The sequence below is a fragment of the Bombina bombina genome, chromosome 1 (assembly GCF_027579735.1).
Source record: "Bombina bombina isolate aBomBom1 chromosome 1, aBomBom1.pri, whole genome shotgun sequence".
NCBI lineage: Eukaryota > Metazoa > Chordata > Amphibia > Anura > Bombinatoridae > Bombina > Bombina bombina.
In genome coordinates, this window is record NC_069499.1 from 758,856,641 (window position 1) to 758,880,874 (window position 24,234).

A 24,234-nucleotide genomic window follows, 5' to 3' on the forward strand; every position below is an offset into this window, starting at 1 on the left:
ACTTGATAAAATGTATATGTGTCTGTGTGTGTTAGTAAAATCAGCCAGGTGTGTGCCCATTAATTAGGTCCTGGTGTGTGTGTATATTACCATCGAATAGCTCTGCAGAATATGCTTGCATATAGAAAAGCAAAACTATTTATTACGACCAGACATACACTTGCTTTTGCTTATACAAATGGATAAATAAATTACATTGCATGGACATCTTTTCAGAGGTATAAAAATACTGAAATGATTTGGAGATTATTCACACCTGTCTAAAAACATCTTGTATTTGACAATCTTTGCAGATTTGGTGAGCTTATTGCAGGGGCACTGTTTGTTTAAAGCGACAGTCTACCATCGAATTGTTATTGTTTTAAAAGATAGATAATCCCTTTATTACCCATTCCCCAGTTTTGCATAACCAACATAGTTATATTAATGTACTTTTTACCTCTGTGATTACCTTGTATCTAGGAACCTTCTTCCAGCCCCCTGATCACATGACTGTGACTGTTTATTATCTATTGTCTTGCATTTAGCATTGTATTGTGCTAGATCTTAAATAACCCCCTGTGCCTGAACACAGTGTTGTCTATATGGCCCACGTGTACTTTCTGTCTCTTTGTGTTGAAAAGAGAATTAAAAAGCATGTGATAAGAGGCAGCCCTCAAAGGCTTAGACATTAGCATATGAGCCTACCTATGTTTAGTTTAAACTAAGAACACCAAGAGAAAAAAAGCAAATTTGATTATAAAAGTAAATTGGAAAGTTGATTAAAATTAAGTCCTATCTGAATAATGAAAGTTTAATTTATACTAGACTGTCCCTTTAAGCCGGTAGGTAAACAAGATGAAAGGCTCGTACAGATCAGTACAAGTGGCAGTCATTGGTTCAGTCAAGTTCTACAGTAATCCTTACCAAACTCTGTGATCTCAGAATCTCAGTGTGCTGGAATGTGACTCTTCTGGTCTGACTGTTGACTGGGTGTTTATTGCCTTAGGGCTTGGGTAGTGTGTGTTCTTTTATTTAGTTATTGTTACTGTTCATTTGTTTCTTATGAACAGCGGTCTGTCACAGAAGCATAAAGGAAAATATATATCAGTGGTGTGAATATGAGCCAAAAAAGAGACAACTAATTCTCCACACATCGCCAGCATCAATACTGTCGTATTAAAGGGACACTCAAGTCAAAATTAAACTCTCATGATTCAGATACAGCATGCAATTTTGAACAACTTTCCAATTTACTTCCATTAGCAAAATGTGCACAGTCTTTTTATATTTACACTTTTTGAGTCACCAGCTCCTACTGAGCATGTGCAAGAATTCACAGAATATACCTATATGCATTTGTAATTAGCTGATGGCTGTCACATGATAGAGGAGTGGAAATAGAAATAAATTTTGTCAGAAAAAAATGTACTCATTTGAAGTTTTTAGTGCTATTGCATTGTCTTTTTTATTATGCCTATCTACTTTATAAACTGGTCCTTTTTAATAAACTCTTTACGTACCTGTATATGAGCCCCTGCAAGACTGCTCCTTATCTCAGTGCTTTTTAGCTTTTACAATCTTGCATTTCAGCAAATTAGTGATGGTTCTTGTGAGTGCGTTATCATTCTCCACAGGAGTGAGCACAGTGTTATCTATATGACACACATGAACTAGCTCTGGCAGCATAAACCACCACCAAAAGATAAAAATAATGGAGTTAAATCAGTCTCCTGATTCATCAAGATGGGAAAATAGAAAAATTACTATTGTTTTGCGAACAAAAGAGGGCACATTAATTATATATATGTGCAATCCCTCCTTATAAATATGAGATCACATTTTTGCCCCCTTTCTTTTTAGGGAAAAAAAAGGTGGGAGTGAATTTTACACTTTTCCTCTGAAACAGGATGACTGGATAGAAAAAAAACTACATAGTAGGGCTGTGTGATATACCGCGGATGCGGTTTTAAACTGCGATTTACCTCATTTTAAAACCGCAAGTGTCCGTGATTTTTTGGGGAAATACAATTACTCTGATCGTCATGAAAACAGAGGAGTCCTCCAGGCTTCCATTGTATAAGGAGCATGAGAGGCAGACCCGAGAAGCAGACCCGAGAAGCCCGCAAGTGTGTGCGTGTTTTTTTTATTTTTTTATTATTAACTTCTGTGACGCATAACATTGACCTCCCCATTTTAAAATCGCAAATTGAATCGCAAACCGCCTTTTTTTGGGTCGAAAACCACAATTCCCCCCCCCCCCCCCTGAATTCAGCATTGCACAAGAACATAATTTTGCGCTCTTATGCAATGCCGCCCTCTGCCCGCGCACAGCAAATCACGTGTGGACAGGAGCTGTCAATCTCCCCGGTCAGACGAGATCGGGGAGCTTGAAATTCGCCACCTGAGAGGTGGGAAAAGGTTAGGGAAGCAGCGGTCTCATGAGCTCTGCTTGTTAAATACGAACTGCAGGTTCTCTTGTGAGAACCTGCAGTCGCAGAAAGGCAAAGCCTGCCGAAGGGTTTAATAAATTGGCCCATAATCTTTTAGGACAGTGGATTATTTATTTTGGCAATAAATAGATTTTTTTTTATAATAGGTATAATAGCTTATGCCCAAGTCCTGTATTTTACCATTCACAGCCTACTACTATGCCAATAATATAGGTGCATAACACTTATGGTTAGGTAAATACTGTTACATTGATAGCTAGAAAAGAAGAAAACATTGTTTTGTACCAAGCATCCTTCTGGACATATTCATTGGTTGATGAGGAAAAATTCTATAGATTAATTGGTGGACAGAGCAACACCTCTTTCAGTATAAAATTATTTTATGTATAGTACATACATTATAATCCTAGTTAAATATAGTTTTGGTGTAACTTTTAGTATTTTCTGTGCAATATGAACTTCAATTTTAAGCTTTTTTTTTTATTTTATTTTAAAAGCTTAAAATTAGTCTTCCATAAAAATATATTCTATGTATTTTCTTATAGATGGTAATTTCTTAAAGTGACACTGAACCCAATTTTTTTCTTTTTCGTGATTCAGATAGAGCATGCAATTTTAAGCAACTTTCTAATTTACACCTTTTTATCAATTTTTCTTCGTTCTCTTGCTATCTTTATTTGAAAAAGGCATCTAAGCTATTTTTTTTTGGTTCAGACACTGGACAGCACTTGTTTATTGGTGGGTGAATTTATCCACCAAAAATGGGCCGGCATCTAAACTTACATTCTTGCATTTCAAATAAAGATTCCCAGTGAATTAAAAAGAATTTGATAATAGGAGTAAATTAGAAAGTTGCTTAAAATTGCATGCTCTATCTGAATCACGAAAGAAAAAATTTGGGTTCAGTGTCCCTTTAATCAATATTTAATTTATGTAATAAGTGTACATTTTTAGATTTTTGTATCAATGCTTCAGAAGAACTTTTTTTTTTTAGTTAATATTTTTCTAGTTCACACATGCAGCAATAGGTTTGTAACCTGGAATTTCTCCATACTTCATAAAAACATTCCTATAGTGTTGTAATTGCCAGAGCTGACCTCAGCCTTAGTTAACAGTGGGTAAACAAAGCGTACAACTACTACCAATAAAACTATGTCCAAGTCTTTGTACACCTTGAAAAATAAAATATTTAGTCTTTGTCCCAGACAGGGACTGGTACTGAAAGCTGTTTAAACACACAATTCACATTATTATTATTTGCGTATTACACATTATTATAGTATAAAACATCAAATTGGGCAGCTTTCAGAAGAATTAGAAAAGGAAAAAGTGCTTTATGGACATTGGTGCAATTTTATATTGATGCCTTCATTTTCAAAAGCTCCAAATTCCTAAATCAGCTATTTGACTTGCAGCTGGTTACATTTTACCTCTAAGCAGGGTGGGCCAAGCACAATTTTAAAGGGATAGGAAACCCAATTTTTCTTTAATGATTGAGAGAGCATGACATTTTAAATTTGTTTTGTTCACTTGGTATCCTTTATTGAAAAGCAGGGACATATGTTTAGGAGTCGGCTCATTTCTGCAGCTCTATATGGCAGCAGTTTTGCAAGAATGTTATTGATTTACAAGAGCACTAGATACCAGCACTATTTCCTGTCATATAGTGCTCCAAACACCTACCTAGATATGCTCACAAGCAGCTTATTAGTGGCTGCACATATATGCTTCTTGTTTTTGCCTCACCCATGTGCATTGGTGTGCTTTTTTTTCAACAAAGGATACCAAGAGATTGAAGCAAATTAGATAATAGAAGTAAATTTGTTTAAAACGCTATTCTCTATGTGATCATGAAAATAAAAATGTTTCATGTCCCTTAAAACAAAAGCTAGAGATGATTAATGGCCTTATTTTTTGTGGATAAGGTCAGAAATACATCATGATGAGAAGTGTTTAGGTATGCTTTGTTTTTTTGGAATTTCCTGTCTGATATGTATGTACTATAAACATTTGGGAGTTATATTTTGGTTTCTTGTATAATTGTGGTTTCATCTATCTAAAGTCTCTGTCCCCACTTAATGGAAACATATCATTTCTTGATTTATGCACAACGCTTCTGACAGTAGCACGCCCAACTCTCAGGTGCACACCCAAGTGATTTTTCTGCATAGCTGCATGTTAAGTGATAATGGTGATGCTGTTTTTAATTAGTGTTTATCTGGATGAATCAGAAGATTGGAACGAGTAGGAGGCATTTACTAAACAGTGGGGACCATTTTTTTTTTTTTCCAAAATGCTTTTATGATTTATTGCGTGAGAACTTAACGTGTACATATTCAGATGTAACCAAATTAACTATGGATTAAATCCGCTAAATAAACCTAGATGAAGGTGGGCAAACATACATACATACAGCCAAGGAGCCCTTTTGGAGGCAAATAATTTATATACAGCTATTTTATATCGGGCTTTTTTTTTTTTTTTTTTTTTAAACCAGCTTTATTAGCAAAAACAAAGTCAGAAGTAAACAAAAAATATCATTACATATTTTATATCAGTTTTTAGTGCATTTTTAATTCTCATACCAGAAAAAAAAAACACTTCTATTTAATGCAGATGCTGTTCCTGAGATATATAATGTGTCTGTTATTTTCTAGGAATATATGTGTGATTTGTTTACTATCCCTTTCGTAAAGTAAGTTTAAGATATGTGCATACAAAGGATTGTAATACAGCTTATGACACTACTATCCAAGATGGGATGCAGTAGGCTGTAACTGCAATTAGCAAAAATGCTTTCTTCTGTTATGTGTGATCAGTCCACGGGTCATCATTACTTCTGGGATATAACTCCTCCCCAACAGGAAATGCAAGAGGATTCACCCAGCAGAGCTGCATATAGCTCCTCCCCTCTACGTCAGTCCCAGTCATTCTCTTGCACCCAACGACTAGATAGGATGTGTGAGAGGACTATGGTGATTATACTTAGTTTTTATGACTTCAATCAAAAGTTTGTTATTTTACAATAGCACCGGAGCGTGTTATTACTTCTCTGGCAGAGTTTGAGGAAGAATCTACCAGAGTTTTTTACTATGATTTTAACCGGAGTAGTTAAGATCATATTGCTGTTCTCGGCCATCTGAGGGAGGTAAAAGCTTCAGATCAGGGGACAGCGGGCAGATGAATCTGCATTGAGGTATGTAGCAGTTTTTATTTTCTGAATGGAATTGATGAGAAAATCCTGCCATACCGTTATAATGACATGTATGTATACACTTCAGTATTCTGGGGATGGTATTTCACCGGAACTACTCTGTTAAAAGTCACTAATCCTTTTAATAAGTATTTATCATGTTAAACGTTTTTGCTGGAATGTAGAATCGTTTACATTTCTGAGGTACTGAGTGAATAAATATTTGGGCATTATTTTCCACTTGGCAGTTGTTTGGTTTTAATTGTGACAGTTTCGTTTCTCTTCACTGCTGTGTGTGAGGGAGAGGGGCCGTTTTTGGCGCTCTTTGCTACGCATCAAAAAATTCCAGTCAGTTACTCTTATATTTCCTGCATGATCCGGTTCATCTCTGACAGATCTCAGGGGTCTTCAAACTTCTTTGGAGGGAGGTAGATTCTCTCAGCAGAGCTGTGAGAATTTTATATTGACTGTGAATAAAAACTTTGCTCTGTAATTTAGAAAGATGTTTCCAATAGACACCACCACTCGGGACTTATGGCAAACGGTCCCTAAGGTGGAGGGAGCAGTTTCTACTTTAGCTAAGCGTACCACTATCCCGGTGGAGGATAGCTGTGCTTTTTCAGATCCAATGGATAAAAAATTAGAGGGTTACCTTAAGAAAATGTTTGTTCAACAAGGTTTTATATTGCAACCCCTTGCATGTATCGCGCCGATTACGGCTGCGGCAGCATTTTGGATTGAGTCTCTGGAAGAGAACCTTAGTTCATCTACGCTAGACGACATTACGGACAGGCTTAGAGTCCTTAAACTAGCTAATTCATTCATTTCGGAGGCCGTAGTACATTTAACCAAACTTACGGCTAAGAACTCAGGATTCGCCATACAGGCACGTAGGGCGCTGTGGCTAAAATCCTGGTCAGCTGATGTTACTTCTAAGTCCAAATTACTTAATATACCTTTCAAGGGGCAGTCTTTATTTGGGCCCGGTTTGAAAGAAATTATCGCTGACATTACAGGAGGTAAGGGCCACGCCCTACCTCAAGACAAAGCCAAAGCTAAGGCTAGACAGTCTAATTTTCGTCCCTTTCGGAATTTCAAAACAGGAGCAGCATCAACCTCCACTGCACCAAAACAGGAGGGAGCTGTTGCTCGTTACAGGCAAGGCTGGAAGCCTAACCAGTCCTGGAACAAGAGCAAGCAGGCCAGGAAACCTGCTGCTGCCCCAAAGACAGCATGAACCGAGAGCCCCCGATCCGGGACCGGATCTAGTGGGGGGCAGACTTTCTCTCTTCGCCCAGGCCTGGGCAAGAGATGTTCAGGATCCCTGGGCGCTAGAGATCATATCTCAGGGATACCTTCTAGACTTCAAATTATCTCCCCCAAGAGGGAGATTTCATCTGTCAAGGTTGTCAACAAACCAGATAAAGAAAGAAGCGTTTCTACGCTGTGTACAAGATCTGTTATTAATGGGAGTGATCCATCCGGTTCCGCGGTCGGAACAAGGACAAGGGTTCTACTCAAACCTGTTTGTGGTTCCCAAAAAAGAGGGAACTTTCAGGCCAATCTTAGATTTAAAGATTCTAAACAAATTCCTAAGAGTTCCATCGTTCAAAATGGAAACTATTCGGACAATCTTACCCATGATCCAAAAGGGTCAGTACATGACCACAGTGGATTTAAAAGATGCTTACCTTCACATACCGATTCACAAAGATCATCACCGGTATCTAAGGTTTGCCTTCTTAGACAGGCACTACCAGTTTGTAGCTCTTCCATTCGGATTGGCTACGGCTCCAAGAATCTTCACAAAGGTTCTGGGTGCCCTTCTGGCGGTACTAAGACCGCGAGGGATTTCGGTAGCTCCGTACCTAGACGACATTCTAATACAAGCTTCAAGCTTTCAAACTGCCAAGTCTCATACAGAGTTAGTTCTGGCATTTCTAAGGTCGCATGGATGGAAAGTGAACGAAAAGAAGAGTTCTCTTTTTCCTCTCACAAGAGTTCCATTCTTGGGGACTCTTATAGATTCTGTAGAAATGAAGATTTACCTGACAGAAGACAGGTTAACAAAGCTTCAAAATGCATGCCGTGTCCTTCATTCCATTCAACACCCGTCAGTAGCTCAATGCATGGAGGTGATCGGCTTAATGGTAGCGGCAATGGACATAGTACCTTTTGCACGCCTACACCTCAGACCGCTGCAATTGTGCATGCTAAGTCAGTGGAATGGGGATTACTCAGATTTGTCCCCTACTCTGAATCTGAATCAAGAGACCAGAAATTCTCTTCTATGGTGGCTTTATCGGCCACACCTGTCCAGGGGGATGCCATTCAGCAGGCCAGACTGGACAATTGTAACAACAGACGCCAGCCTACTAGGTTGGGGCGCTGTCTGGAATTCTCTGAAGGCTCAGGGACTATGGAATCAGGAGGAGAGTCTCCTTCCAATAAACATCCTGGAATTGAGAGCAGTTCTCAATGCCCTTCTGGCTTGGCCCCAATTAACAACTCGGGGGTTCATCAGGTTTCAGTCGGACAACATCACGACTGTAGCTTACATCAACCATCAGGGAGGGACAAGAAGCTCCCTAGCAATGATGGAAGTATCAAAGATAATTCGCTGGGCAGAGTCTCACTCTTGCCACCTGTCAGCAATCCACATCCCGGGAGTGGAGAACTGGGAGGCGGATTTCTTGAGTCGCCAGACTTTTCATCCGGGGGAGTGGGAACTTCATCCGGAGGTCTTTGCCCAAATACTTCGACGTTGGGGCAAACCAGAGATAGATCTCATGGCGTCTCGCCAGAACGCCAAACTTCCTCTCTACGGGTCCAGATCCAGGGATCCGGGAGCGGTTCTGATAGATGCTTTGACAGCACCTTGGAACTTCGGGATGGCTTATGTGTTTCCACCCTTCCCGCTGCTTCCTCGATTGATTGCCAAAATCAAACAGGAGAGAGCATCAGTGATTCTAATAGCGCCTGCATGGCCACGCAGGACTTGGTATGCAGATCTAGTGGACATGTCATCCTGTCCGCCTTGGTCTCTACCTCTAAGACAGGACCTTCTGATACAGGGTCCATTCAAACATCAAAATCTAACTTCTCTGAAGCTGACTGCTTGGAAATTGAACGCTTGATTTTATCAAAACGTGGTTTTTCTGAGTCGGTTATTGATACCCTGATACAGGCTAGGAAGCCTGTTACCAGAAGGATTTACCATAAAATATGGCGTAAATACCTATACTGGTGCGAATCCAAAGGTTACTCCTGGAGTAAGGTTAGGATCGCTAGGATATTGTCCTTTCTACAAGAAGGTTTAGAAAAGGGTTTATCAGCTAGTTCATTAAAGGGACAGATTTCAGCTCTGTCCATCTTGTTACACAGGCGTCTGTCAGAAAATCCAGACGTCCAGGCCTTTTGTCAGGCTTTAGCTAGGGTCAAGCCTGTGTTTAAAGCTGTTGCTCCGCCATGGAGTTTAAACTTAGTTCTTAACGTTTTACAGGGTGTTCCGTTTGAACCCCTTCATTCCATTGATATAAAATTGTTATCTTGGAAAGTTCTGTTTTTAATGGCTATTTCCTCGGCTCGAAGAGTCTCTGAGTTATCAGCCTTACATTGTGATTCTCCTTATCTGATTTTTCACTCAGACAAGGTAGTTCTGCGTACTAAACCTGGGTTCTTACCTAAGGTAGTCACTAACAGGAATATCAATCAAGAGATTGTTGTTCCATCCTTGTGTCCAAATCCTTCTTCAAAGAAGGAACGTCTTCTACACAATCTGGATGTAGTTCGTGCCCTCAAGTTCTACTTGCAGGCAACTAAAGATTTTCGCCAAACTTCTTCCCTGTTTGTCGTTTATTCTGGACAGAGGAGAGGTCAAAAAGCTTCTGCTACCTCTCTCTCTTTTTGGCTTCGTAGCATAATACGTTTAGCCTATGAGACTGCTGGACAGCAGCCTCCTGAAAGAATTACAGCTCACTCCACTAGAGCTGTGGCTTCCACTTGGGCCTTTAAGAATGAGGCCTCTGTTGAACAGATTTGCAAGGCTGCAACTTGGTCTTCGCTTCATACTTTTTCCAAATTTTACAAATTTGACACTTTTGCTTCTTCGGAGGCTATTTTTGGGAGAAAGGTTCTTCAGGCAGTGGTTCCTTCTGTATAATGAGCCTGCCTATCCCTCCCGTCATCCGTGTACTTTTGCTTTGGTATTGGTATCCCAGAAGTAATGATGACCCGTGGACTGATCACACATAACAGAAGAAAACATAATTTATGCTTACCTGATAAATTCCTTTCTTCTGTTGTGTGATCAGTCCACGGCCCGCCCTGTTTTAAGGCAGGTAAATATCTTTTAAATTATACTCCAGTCACCACTTCACCCTTGGTTACTCCTTTCTCGTTGATTCTTGGTCGAATGACTGGGACTGACGTAGAGGGGAGGAGCTATATGCAGCTCTGCTGGGTGAATCCTCTTGCATTTCCTGTTGGGGAGGAGTTATATCCCAGAAGTAATGATGACCCGTGGACTGATCACACAACAGAAGAAAGGAATTTATCAGGTAAGCATAAATTATGTTTTTAGCAAAGTTATTACTTTTTTTCCAGCGGCAAACACACATATGCTGTGAGGACCGTGCACCAGTATTCAAACACTACACCTTCTCAGAGAGTCAGCAGTGGCTTGTATGACACAAATTAAAGGGATAAATGAAACACAAGAAATGGGCTGGCTCCTAAGCATACATTACTGCTTTTCAACAAAAGATACCAAGAAAACAAATAAATTGATAATAGAATTTAATTAGAAAGTTGTTAAATTGCATGCTCTATCTGGATCTTGAAAGAAAGATTTGTGTTTCATATCCCTTTTACGCCTTCACAGACACAATACACAATGTCACTAGCTCTCTGAAGTAGAATCCTGGTGCACCGGCCCGCACAGCATATGTGCATATGCTGTTGAAGAACAGTAATGGCTAACTTTTTTTGTTAATGGAAGTTTATTAAAAAAAAAATTCTATTTAAATTTTAAATGCACCCATATACATTTTAAATTTTGACCTTTCTATCCCTTAAGATTACATTTAAAAAAGTGATATTTAAGGTATGCTTTTTTTAATGTCTCGTGGAACAATAGTGACTACTTCTTAATCTGTAACTGGTAACATACTGTTTCAATCAGCAAGAAAATAAATCTGGCTACATCTTAGTGTATCATCTGCTCCAGTCCGTTCCTTTACTTCCTGAATAATTAGCATGTGTTCTGAGCAGCTTCTACAGATATCCAGTGTCTTTTCCATCACTTCTGAACAAATGTTAGTGTTTTAAATAGAATGTTTTTAAGATATTCTTGTGTTCTAAATAGAAAGTTGTTGTTTGAGTGACATAGATGTGATATGTTTCCTCCGTTCCACACACATGCACAAAATACAGAACAAGTACATTTGTTGGCCATACCCTATATAATATCTAAAGGGAAGTATTTGAGTCCAACTTTCCTATAGGGGCAGTGGGTTATAGCAGGAGTAAACTAATGTATATGGAACCTTGGAACTAAAAACCAGGGAATTTACATATTAAAGGGACAGTTAACTCAAAATGTTAAATTGCATGCTGTATCATGGACGTTTAACAACTTTCCAATTAACTTCTATTATTTAATTAGCTTTGTTCACTTGGTATCCTTTTTTGAAGAGCATATCTAGGTACAGAGGCTCAGGAGCACTACTGGGAGCTAGCTGGTGATTGGTGGCTACGTGTGCATCTTGACATTGGCTTACCTGATGTGTTGAGCTAGCCCCCGGTAGTGTATTGTTTAAAATTGATCTATCTAAATCAGGGGTGGGCAATTATCGGCCCTCTAGATGTCATGGACTACATCTCCCATGATGCTTTGCCAGCATTATGGGAGATGTAGTCCATAACATCTGGAGGGCTGATAATTGCCCACCCCTGATCTAAATCATGAAAGTTTAACTTTGCTGCCTCTTAAGTTATTTCTATGTAGAGCAATCAAAAATGTTGGCCATAAGTAGCATTTCAGAGCTATGAGTTTGACTTCAGGTATTTATCAAGCCCTGGGTTGTAATGCTAGATTTGTGTATTATGTGTAGATCCTCATTTGCTGCATACAAATCTGATATTTTTTTATTATTTCTATGGATTTATAAATGTGTTGGTTAATGGATCCATTCTGGGTCCTCAATGTGTGTCCTGTGTAACCTGGTTTACTTCCTTATTTTGTCAGACAAGGATGTCCAAAGAGAGAAGGAGAAGCTGGAAACAGATGTGGCTTCCTTACGCTCAACCAACGAAGACCAGAGAAGGCATATTGAAATCCGAGATCAGGCTCTCAACAATGCACAGGCCAAGGTGGTAAAGCTGGAAGAAGAGGTAAGATTTGTTAGCTAGATCCGAATGCAAAATAAGTCCTAAATTACAAGTGGAGTGTTATTTTGTGTGGGCTTTCTAGTGTAAATTGGGCTTGAGTGAAATTCATACCACAAGTATACTGTGAGCATCTGTGCGCTCATATTACTAGTTAAATATTTATTGCTCGGGCACAAGTTACCACAGTTAAAAGTAAACCGTGATTCCCATTGTGAATTTACCAGAAACCTACCAGTTTCACATTATACTAATGCAATTGTCATTCAGCAGCCCTGGAAATTACAGTTTTGCAAGATGGACAGTGTACATCAATTTTCATATAACTTAATGGAATAAACACTACTGTAAAGAAGAATATGCACAGATACTGATCTAAAAATAGAGTATAAAATATTCTAAAAACATTCTTAGAAGCTCTGTTTCGCACTGTTTGAGGTTGGGCTGGGACACCCACTGAAAGGGGCTGAGAAAGAGGAGCAGCTCTTTAGTTTCACTGGTAAAAATTACATCTTTTTACAATTAGTGTGAATTTTTTTTTAAAAGCCAACTTTATTATAACAAGTTGTGGCCATTTGTTTATGCAAGATATTAATATCCCGTACTGTTAATCTTGTTTCTAGACAAAAAGTCCCACCAAAAACGAACAAAACAATTTTTTTTTTTACTAAAAATGGTTAGAAAAAATATAATGAACAATTTTACTGTATAATGCAGATTGAAAACTCATCTTGCACACATGCACAATGCTTCATGGTTTAAACAATAATGTTGTATTTTAGTCTTTGTTTTGTTTTTATTTAAAATAAATAAATACCATTGATTTCATAACCTCCCACATTTCACCTTGATATATTTGAAAACTCATGCAATGGATCTTGTAGAAAAATTGAAAAGTGTAACTTAAAATCCCACTAAAGCAAATATTAAATACAAAAAGGCAATGTGTAAAGTTGTGTGCACAATGGTTTTCCCAATGTTGGGATCATGATTTGTGTATTCTCACGTTGCTATTGGTTCTCAAGTGCTGTGAGACATTACATATAATTTGCCAATTTATTATATTTAAAAATATAAATTTCAAGACCAACCAATAGTGAAGGACGATGCACAAAAACAATCTTCCTTTGTAAAAAGTCTTGAAATGGTGTGAAAATAAATTTAAAGGGACAGTATACTGTAAAATAGTTTGTCCCTTAATGAGTTTACAATTGCTTTTTTTGCCAACTGCAGAGTAAAAAAATGTATGAAAATTAGATTTTTAGGGCTTATTTGTGTATATTAAAGCTCTGATTTTGTGTTTTGAAGCCACAACCTAATAAAATGGGTTGAGCTTGTAGGTATAATCATATCTCATTACTGTATCACATTGTGCACATATACCTGCTTCTTTATCTTATATCTGTCCATAAAACAATCACCAGTACTTTGAGAGAGCAATGGAAAATCAACATTTTATTACCTTATCTCTGCTATAACTGACTGGGAGTGTAATTTCTTCTGCTGGCTGTGTTTACAAAGCTTATCTATAGCTGGTACGCGCGGCCACAAACTTTCAGAATAGGTGGGGATACCACATGCTAAATCCACAATTTCAAATGCCAATATAAGGGTAAAGGAGCTACTTGTAAACAATGTAATACACTCCAGCAGGTAAAGTGGATCATTGGGAACAAATTAAAGGGGAGAAAATTTTTGAGTAAACTGTCCCTTTAAGAGGCCACATTTGTGGTTTATGAAGTCCTGTATGAGCAGTCACAATGACTTTACCAGAGCTTTTATGACTCAAATAAAGCATGTAGTTTTAGGACACCTTCCAATTTACTTCCATGATCAAATTTTTTATATTCACACTTTCTGGGGAACAAGATCCTACAGAAACTATGCACAAGCTTTCAGGGTATACAGATACTAGTCTGACTGATGTCTGTCACATGATAAAAGGGTCATTGGTTTACCTGATGCGTACAGCTAACTGCCAGTACTGCGTAATTGATCTGGAGCTGACTTTAACTATGTATTTAGCAGTTTTGCTGGGGTTAAACACAGTTATATGCAGGTGAAAGTGTAGTAATAAAATGTTTTATCATGTTACAACATTTTCTTTTTACACTTGTATCTCCCTAAGGAAATGAACACAATAGGAAGGTCTAGGAATGGTATGTTACCAAAAGGATTGTGCAAAGATCTGGTTAATTTCTAGGAATGCTGCAGTGTGCAAAAGTCTTCCCTGAAAGCTTTTGACACATTTCTGAAGCCTCTCATGGCTGGAGTGAATATAGATCCCTGCCTAGTGATTGATAGCAGTGGCATTAACAGTCAGTCTTATACCATAAGTGGTATCCTGAGCAGACGCATAAACACGGGATTCCTCTCATAGTTCTGTCAAGTGCAATCTAAAAGAGACTGCTCAGAAACAAATTGGAATACAAAGAATTCTTTGCATACTGGAAACCAGGCCATAAAAGGCTGCAGAACACCGCTAGCTCACATAATCCCATTATGTGCTGTTTAAAGGGACATATAGGTCATAATTACTTTCAAAATGTAGTTTACTGATATTAAATTACTTTCTCTTGTTTAAAGTGATGGTAAATTAAACAACTTTATATTTTGCCAGTCAATCTGTAATTTAAAAATATTAGTTTAATTGATGAAAAAGATTTAAATTTAAGGTGTATTTTAGTAACTTTTATATAACTGCTACCTTGCTACTGCACGCTCCGGCAGCCCCGACACTAAGACCATTTTTTTTTCCCTCTCTCTCTCCTACGTTTTCGCCATTTTCCAATCCAAATTGTGCTATGCTTCAACGCAAAAAAGAAACCCACAGAGCTTTTGCTTATGATGTTGGTAACACGTGCAAAAGATCCAGATTTATTTTTTAGTTTTTTACATTAAACATGTCAAAATGCCAAGATTTTAATTGGTCAACAGTAAAAACGTTCGGGGGGGGGTGGGGGTGGGAGGGTGTCTTGGTGTCAGGGGATACCGGAGTGTGCAGTAGCAAGGTATCCGTTATAAAAAATTACTAAAGTATTTTTTAAATTTTTTTTTTTTTTTTTTCATCAATTAAAGTAATATTATTTTTAAACTTCACATTGAATGGCAAAAATATAAAGGTGTTGAATTTACCATCACTTTAAACATTTAGTTCCTTTTCATGAGCATACTGAGGTAGGCTCAGGTGTGTGCATGTCGTTGAACACTACATGACAGTGGTGTTTGTAACAATAATATACATATAGTGCTCAAGTCGCATGCACCTTAATATGCTCTCGAGCAATGTTTCAACAGGGAATAACTTATAGAAAGTGTTACATTTTGTTGCTAGAAATACATTGGAATGTGTTTTTTTAAAAATTGTATACTCTAACTAAATCATAAGTTTAATTTTGAACTTTAACCATTTTCCTGTTATAGGGTATTGTTGGGGGATAAGTAGCTTTCTTGTGATTATTAACCTAAATTATGTTTTTATGAAAAAAGTATTGTAAGTAGTGAAGTTAAACTTAGTCGTGTTTTGTGAAGAAGGAAAAAAACAGATTTGATTACTAGATGATTAGTAACTTGCTAAATCACCTTGCAGAAATAATGGTATGCACAGGATAGCAGTAGGAAGTTGTAGGTTTAAAAACTCAAAAAAGCCTGAGCTACGCATAAGCCAGGAGTGGACAAATACTATTAGTCTATAGCAGGGGCACACACAGTTTTTGTATGGAGTGTCGGTCACAAATGTCACAGTTGGCCAGGGACCACGTTATATTATACTCACTTATTCCAAAGAAAGTATTAATATTTTATTTTTAGTTAAAGGGACAACAGCGCAGTCGGGCTCACTTTGATTAAGACGGCGTGTTTAATGTAGCACTGAAGAGGACGGCTATAAAGGAATAAAAGGAGACTTTTGGATGCATAAAGTAATAGTCTGCTATTTTGACCATAGTTTACTGTCCCTTTTTAAAATTACACAGGAAATGTAGTTTATATTAATGAATTTAATACATACTACTCAGATTTACAAGACTGGTGCACATTTAATTATTTAATGAAAACTGATGTCTTTTTTATGCTCAGTGGTGCTGAGGGTCACACACATCATTGAAGGGCTAGATGTGACCCTTGGGCTTATGTAGATAGAGGATAGACTGCCCAGACTATAACCTAGTTGGTCCAATCATTGGGCTTTGTGACCCACCATGTTGATGCAGTTGGCCATCAGGTTAAAGTACAGCCAGCTGTATTATACAGATATGCACAGCTTGCAGCAAGAGTAGGAGTTGTATATTGATGAGAGAGCCATTTTGTTAGATGTTTGTAATGTAATTGGGATTTGGAATTAGGATACATCATCTACAAAAGCTGGACAGAGCTGTGTGTAGTGGTTACCACTATGCTGTCCTAAAGTATTTTCTTTTAAATAACTACATTGAATTAACCTGTATAGTTTAAAACACTTTCTTTCATGTTATTGGCAAGAGTCCATGAGCTAGTGACGTATGGGATATACAATCCTACCAGGAGGGGCAAAGTTTCCCAAACCTCAAAATGCCTACAAATACACCCCTCACCACACCCACAATTCAGTTTTACAAACTTTGCCTCCTTTGGAGGTAGTGAAGTAAGTTTGTGCTAAGATTTCTACATTGACATGTGCTTCTCAGCATTTTGAAGCCCGATTCCTCTCAGAGTACAGCGAATGTAAGAGGGACGTAGAGAGTATTACCTATTGAATGCAGTGATTTCCCTAACGGGGATCTATTTCATAGGTTCTCAGTTATCGGTCGTAGAGATTCATCTCCTACCTCCCTTTTCAGATCGACGATATACTCTCATATACCATTACCTCTACTGATAACTGTTTCAGTACTGGTTTGGCTATCTTCTATATGTGGATGGGTGTCTTTGGTAAGTATGTTTTTATTTCTTAAGACACCTCAGCTATGGTTTGGCACTTTATGCATTTATAAAGTTCTAAATATATGTATTGTACTTATATTTGCCATGAGTCAGGTTCATGTATTTCCTTCTGCAGATTGTCAGTTTCATATTTGGAAAAGTTAATATTGATTAAATATTTTTTTTTACCTGGGGTTTAGTGTTTTTTTAATTGACTACTTGTTTTAATTTGCGGGCTGTCTTAGGCTCGCGGGTGCGCTAAATGCCCACTTTATTGCTTCATTCTTGGCGCAAGAAATTTTTGGCGCGAAAAGGGCACATCCGTTGATGCAAATTCGTCATTTCCGGCGTCGTAGTGGACGCAGGGGTTTACACACAAATTCTGTTGGCATTCTTTTAGAATTCCTAGAATTTTACAATTTCTCCAGGATGGTTTGGATAAGGGTTTGTCTGCAAGTTCCTTGAAGGGAAAAATCTCTGCTCTTTCAGTTTTATTTCACAGAAAGATTGCTAAACTTCCTGATATTCACTGTTTTGTACAGGCTTTAGTTCGTATTAAGCCCGTCATTAAATCAATTTCTCCTCCTTGGAGTCTTAATTTGGTTTTGAAGGCGTTACAGGCTCCTCCGTTTGAGCCTATGCATTCTTTGGACATTAAACTACTTTCTTGGAAAGTGTTGTTCCTTTTGGCCATCTCTTCTGCTAGAAGAGTGTCTGAGCTATCTGCTCTTTCTTGTGAATCTCCTTTTCTGATTTTTCATCAGGATAAGGCGGTTTTGCGGACTTCATTTGAATTTTTACCTAAGGTTGTGAATTCTAACAACATTAGTAGAGAAATTGTTGTCCCTTCCTTGTGTCCTAATCCTAAGAATCCTTTGGAAAGATCCTTACATTCTTTGGATGTGGTGAGAGCTTTGAAATATTATGTTGAAGCTACTTAAGATTTCAGGAAGACTTCTAGTCTATTTGTTATATTTTCTGGTCCTAGGAAAGGTCAGAAGGCCTCTGCTATTTCTTTGGCCTCTTGGTTAAAGCTTTTGATTATTAAAGCTTATTTGGAGTCGGGTCAAGCCCCGCCTCAGAGAATTACAGCTTATTCTACTAGATCAGTCTCCACTTCGTGGGCTTTTAAGAATGAAGCTTCAGTTGATCAGATTTGCAAAGCAGCGACTTGGTCCTCTTTGCATACATTTACTAAATTCTACAGTTTTGATGTATTTGCTTCTTCTGAAGCAGTTTTTGGTAAAAAAAAGTTCTTCAGGCAGCTGTTTCAGTTTGATTCTTCTGCTGCTGCTTTAAGTTTTTCTTTTCTTCATGAGAATAACTTATATTTTGGGTTGTGGATTAATTTTTCAGCATATGGCTGTTTATTTTTATCCCTCCCTCTCTAGTGACTCTTGCGTGGAGTTCCACATCTTGGGTATTTGATATCCCATACGTCACTAGCTCATGGACTCTCAAAAACATAATTTATGTAAGAACTTACCTGATAAATTAATTTCTTTCATATTGGCAAGAGTCCATGAGGCCCACCCTTTTTATGGTGGTTATGATTTTTTTGTATAAAGCAGTTATTCCAAATTTCTTTGTTGATGCTTTTTACTCCTTTCTTTATCACCCCACTACTTGGCTATTTGTTAAACTGAATTGTGGGTGTGGTGAGGGGTGTATTTATAGGCATTTTGAGGTTTGGGAAACTTTGCCCCTCCTGGTAGGATTCTATATCCCATACGTTCATGGACTCTTGCCAATATGAAAGAAATTAATTTATCAGGTAAGTTCTTACATAAATTATGTTTTTCTAGTTACCTCAGAGAAACAAGAACTATTTAACTGGGGCAAGGTAATGGGTTAAGGCAAATAATATTCAAATCAGTAAAATGTGACCAAACTGGTATAGCTGCACCGTGCCTCATGTTAGCACGCATGGACAGGTCTGTCTTGTGATGGAATCATCCTCCATCTGCCAAACTTTCTTAGACAATAATTTAAAGACTGAATAGAATTTCAGACTTCTGACAAGCAAGTAGTGCTCAGGAATTCTTTTAGGTGAACTCCAGGGCATCAAATATTTGGTTGCTTTGGTGTTGTTTTTTTGTTTTTTAACACATTATGATTTCTTTACGATGCTGTAAATTTCTTGTTATAGTTTTACAAATGTTTAATTAAAAGATGTATAGGGTTTTTAAAAAAAAAAAATATTTTGCCTTTAAAAAAATAATATAAATATAATTTGAGATGTCCCAGTGCTTGCACGGGTAAGTCATTGCCTTAATAACCTACATTTCTTTCCCACACTGATATCTTAGAAATCTGGCTTTGAACCCTCAGGGATACGTTTGACATCCCTAGTTTAGAACAAATGTATGGAAGAGCAGATGTCTAACTTTGTATCTGTTTAATAGATGGCCACTGATCTGACCTTAATCTTTGTTACAGTTAAAGAAGAAGCAGGTTTATGTAGACAAAGTGGAGAAGATGCAGCAAGCTCTGGCACAGCTTCAGGCTGCATGTGAGAAACGAGAGCAGCTGGAGCACAGATTGAGGACTAGGCTGGAGAGAGAGCTGGAATCTCTGCGCATGCAGCAGGTAAGCCTACCGTTATCACTAAAAACTCCTTGCTAAATATCCCTCAACAAATGCTGGTAGCAAAAAACAAAATGTCTGTGCAGGATTATAAAATATTAAAAGAAAGTTTTCATAGACTGACCACATACTTTTTTTTTAACATATATTATTATCGGGTATTTGTAGAGCGCCAACAGATTCCGCAGCGCTATATTTTAGCAGACTGCATGGCACATTTTGAAGGCACATTAAGATTGCGTCACTTTTTAGTGCACATTATAAACAAATTGGAAATAAAGAGCCAACGTGCATTTTATTGTGTTTAAAAACTGGCTTAGATAAAAACAAATTGTTCATTTTATACACTAGGGGAGTGATTCTGGTTTACTAAGTGCAGCAGCTGACATGCAAACAGTGAATCACAAGAGCAATGCCCTTTTTGAATCTATAGCGTTTGCACAGTTGATTCAGGAAAGCAACCTGTTTGTTTTTGTATGCTGTAGACAGTACTGCCTCTGATTGGCTGTACCTGCTGACACAAACAACAACCAAAAAAAGCATTAGAGCTATGGGCACCCTGATAGTAAGCGCATCAGGCATAAATCACATGAAAATGTTAATTGCACATCATTAGTAGAGTACCTTAGAAGGCTATAACATAAAATATTGCAAGTTTAACAATAGATGCACGTTGCGAAAGTGTATAATAAAATATTAAATATATATAATTGTATGCACTGATCCAACAAGCTGTTAGAATATACCATCCTTAGACTTTACGTGTCTCAAATAAATTAGGAATTTGTATCATTTTCACAGATACATTATAGAAAAAGGGGGCATAATAAATAAAATGTTATCTATTACACATAATTTTATGGCAAATTAAATTCTGAGTTGTACGTCCCTTATAATAGATGCTGTAAATTAACTCATTGCAGTGTTACCATATACATTATCCGTTTGCTTTAATATTCACCATACTTTTTAACTTGAAACTAATATATATATTTTTTTTAATCCCTAGTTTTTATCTTGCATGTGTGCAATCCTTTGTTTAGTGTCTGTTATCCATACATCTGTCTCACATAGCAGTCTTGGTGACCTTCACATAAATAGCCAGCAAAAAAAAATAGATCTTTATTTAGCCCCTCTTCCATCCAAGATAACCAAAGTGCTTGATGTGCACATTTCTTCCCGGTGTATTTGCACAGTCAGGCAATCTCCCAGCCTTCCAAGAGTACTGGAAATAAAAAAATAAAAAAGTGAAGAGGTGATCTGTGGTCACATGTCCTGCTGAGAGAGTGCAAAACAATTGCCTTGTTTGTGTGCTGTGAGTTTAAATCATTCTCTCTAGCGGCTTCTTCTCGGGATAACACTCTATATTGTGCTCTTCACAAGGAATTTTAACTAACTTCAACTCTATTCAGCATCAATGGTTCATTGTATCAACGTATTACGCTTTAAGCTATTTTTAACCCATTGCAGGATTCATTAAACAAAGTTTTTATTTTACTGTGAATAATTAGATGTGTGTGCATATTTATATCTATTATTTATATTTGTCATCTCAAACAAATCTGTCTATATCTATAAAATATACAGATAGATATAGATTCTGTCTCGCTGAAATCATGATTTTTATCATAGTTTAGTTTATTCTTCTAAATGGTCAAACTCATTTCTTAAGTAATAAGATTGGATGTTGATATAAACTTTAAGCTATGTAGAGCCAGCCTTAAAAAAAATAACATAAAAAAATGCTACTATTATTTCAGCGTCAGGGGAACTCGCAGTCCAATAACGTTTCAGAGTACAATACTGCAGCCCTCATGGAGTTGCTGAGGGAGAAGGAAGAGCGTGTGCTGGCCCTAGAAGCAGACATGACAAAGTGGGAGCAGAAATACCTTGAAGAAAGCGTCATGAGGCAGTTTGCTCTGGATGCAGCAGCTACTGTGGCAGCTCAGAGGTAAATAAAATCATTTTATAGGGCACAGAGTTCTGTTTCATATTGAGCTGCTGATGAAAACTGTTTAAAAAGTGACATTTTCATTGGTCATTTTATTTAACTTTATGTATAAAAAAAAAAAAAATACCACTTTGTAGAGGCAAACTACATCTAAAAATGTATTACACTAGGAATCTTTGTATCTTAAGAGCTGTGGATGGAGAAATTGTCTGCATTACGATGGAAAAGCTTGAACAACTTAACCTAACAAATAAAACACAAAAATGTATTTCATGATTTGGATAGTACATACAATTTTAAACAACTTTCCAATTTACTTGTATTATCGAATTTGCTTCATTCTCTTGTTGTCCTTTGCTGAAGGAACAGCTATGCACTACTGTCAGCTAAACACATGAAGTTAGCCAATCACAAGAGAAAAATGTGTACAGGCACCAATCGGCAGCTAGCTCCCACTAGTGTAGGATATGTGCATATTTTTATTTTTTTTACAAGGGATACCAAGAGAAAAAGCACACTTGACAATAGAAGTGAATTTAAAAGCGCCTTAAAATGACATGCTCTATCTGAATCATGCAAGTTTAGTTTTGACTTTCCAATCCCTTTAAATTTAATTCTCCTTAATTTCATAGTGACACAAATGTCTGTAAAAAGAGGAAATAATCTGCAGGTGGTTTATTGGGGCTTTCCAGGGCTTTGTTGTAAGGGAATAATGTTTATACGGTGAACAGACCACTAATGAGGTGGGTGTGCTTTGTGTGCATTCTCTGCTTATCTAATCTGGCTGCTTTATGTGCAATTCTCAGGCTGTGTGGTGGAATTTACTAGATATGTCAGGGACACCACAGACTGTTGCTTATCCCTGGCAGTTTCTTTATGGCTGTAATAATGTCTAGTTCTGCTTTGTAATTATCATTTACCTATAAAGTGCAGCGACAAATTCCATAGCACTGACATTATCTCATTTTTGTTAGATATCAAAGTGCAAACAAATATTTTATTGTATTAGAGCATTTTTTTATTGCACTATTGCTTGTGTTTAACTGCTGCAAAGATTTTAAACACATAGTAAAAGTCAGCTCTAGAGCAGCAATACACTGCTGGGAGCTAGCTGGCCACATCTGGTGAGCCAAAGGCAAGAGGGATATGTGCATAGCCCCTAAACTCTCTAGCTCCCAGTAGTGCATTGCTACTCCGAGCCTACCTAGGTATGCTTTTTAATAAAGGATATGGAAAAAAATTGACGATAGAAGTAAATAAGTTGTTTAAGGAGCATTCGCTATCTGAATGATGAAATAAACGATTGTGAGTTTCATATCCCTTTAACTTTACTGTCCCTTGTGTCCCAATTCTAGAGACACAACACTGATCAGCCACTCTCCCAGCGGGAGCTTTGACATCTCCTTGGAGGCTCGAATACAAAAAGAAGAGGAGGACATTCTTCTGGCCAACAGAAAATGTGTGGACATGGAAAGCAGGTGAGCCCTTGTTACCTTGCTCTGCCTCTCTAATTTAGGCTTCATCTTGTTTTTAATTCCGTCACCAAATGGTGAGCTCTTGCAAAACCATAAACTGTTGCGTTTGGATGGAAAATAAAACGTTACTTATTTTTTTCAAATTTAACAACTTAAATCGTTTAAAATAAAAAAAAATATCTGCATATTATTCTCAGGCTAATCTTTGCTTTGAATACATAATTCTATTGAGCATTTATTTAGTGTTTAATGTCTCTTTAATGAAACAAAATAAATTATGGATATGAAACCCCACCACTATTTAAACAGTCAGGAAATGCTTTTTTTATGTACATCTCATTCCTAGGGACGGATTGCTCACTGGCCGGACGACTCATAGATTTATTTGTAGACCATATCAGGCTACACAAACCTAAAATCGTGTATTTTTCAGAAGGAAACACAATTTGAAAAAAAAAAATTAAAATGGTATTCTGCATTTAAAATACCTTATAACATACATAAAAAGGAAGAAATTATTTTAAAGGGACATGCATCATTATATCTAGCATTTATTTATATGTTTCATTATATCTTGTATGTGCTTAAATAAAGCAAAGATTATGCTGCGAATACTATGCAGATCTATTTCTTCAAATTATATTATGTTTAAATAGTGAAGAAATACGTTGCAAAGTTTAGTTTCCATAAAGTAATAGTCTTTTCTGGTCTTGTTCTAAATGTGTTACCAGAGTGACAGTCCTGTTTAATGTACCATTTTAATGTGTTTGGCATGCAACATTACACACCGTTTTTGCTTAGATCAGTGGAGGAGCTTGTTTAAAGGGCCATAATACCCAAATGTTTAAACACTTGAAAGCGATGCAGCATAGCTGTAAAAAGCTGACTAGAAAATATCACCTGAACATCTCTATGTAAAAAAGAAAGATATTTTACCTCAAAAGTTTTTCAGTAGCCACATCCTATTTTTAAAGGATTTCTAAGCAGCATATTAGTATGTCTGTCCCGGGACAGCGGAAGGGTTGAGCCTCGTGCACTCATGTTATTTATTTCCCTATTCAGTTTAAAGGAAGTTTGCTATGAAATCTCATGAGATCACAGTAAAAGAGTTCATGACCTCAGCACTGTTGATGCTGATTGGCTGCTGTTCATTTCTTCATTTTTTATTTTTTTACCTGCAGCCGAGTATAACTTTTTACACAGAACTTACTCTGCTGAGCTGAAATTGTGAGGTAAAATATCTTCCTTTTTTACATAGAGATGCTCAGGTGATATATTCCGGTCAGCTTTTTACAGTTATACTGCATCAGT

At 37.4% G+C, this 24,234-nt stretch overlaps 1 protein-coding gene across 2 annotated transcripts in view; it reads left to right on the forward strand.

Annotated features, from left to right (window-relative positions):
* AMOT (angiomotin) overlaps nucleotides 1-24,234 on the forward strand; it is a 125,086-nt gene that overhangs the window by 89,373 nt on the left and 11,479 nt on the right. For both annotated transcript variants that reach the window (XM_053699325.1, XM_053699324.1), the window contains exons 7-10: nucleotides 11,873-12,018; nucleotides 19,351-19,500; nucleotides 21,258-21,448; nucleotides 22,804-22,926. In XM_053699325.1, coding sequence (XP_053555300.1) covers nucleotides 11,873-12,018; nucleotides 19,351-19,500; nucleotides 21,258-21,448; nucleotides 22,804-22,926 — 610 coding nt within the window. The remainder of the gene's footprint in view (nucleotides 1-11,872; nucleotides 12,019-19,350; nucleotides 19,501-21,257; nucleotides 21,449-22,803; nucleotides 22,927-24,234) is intronic.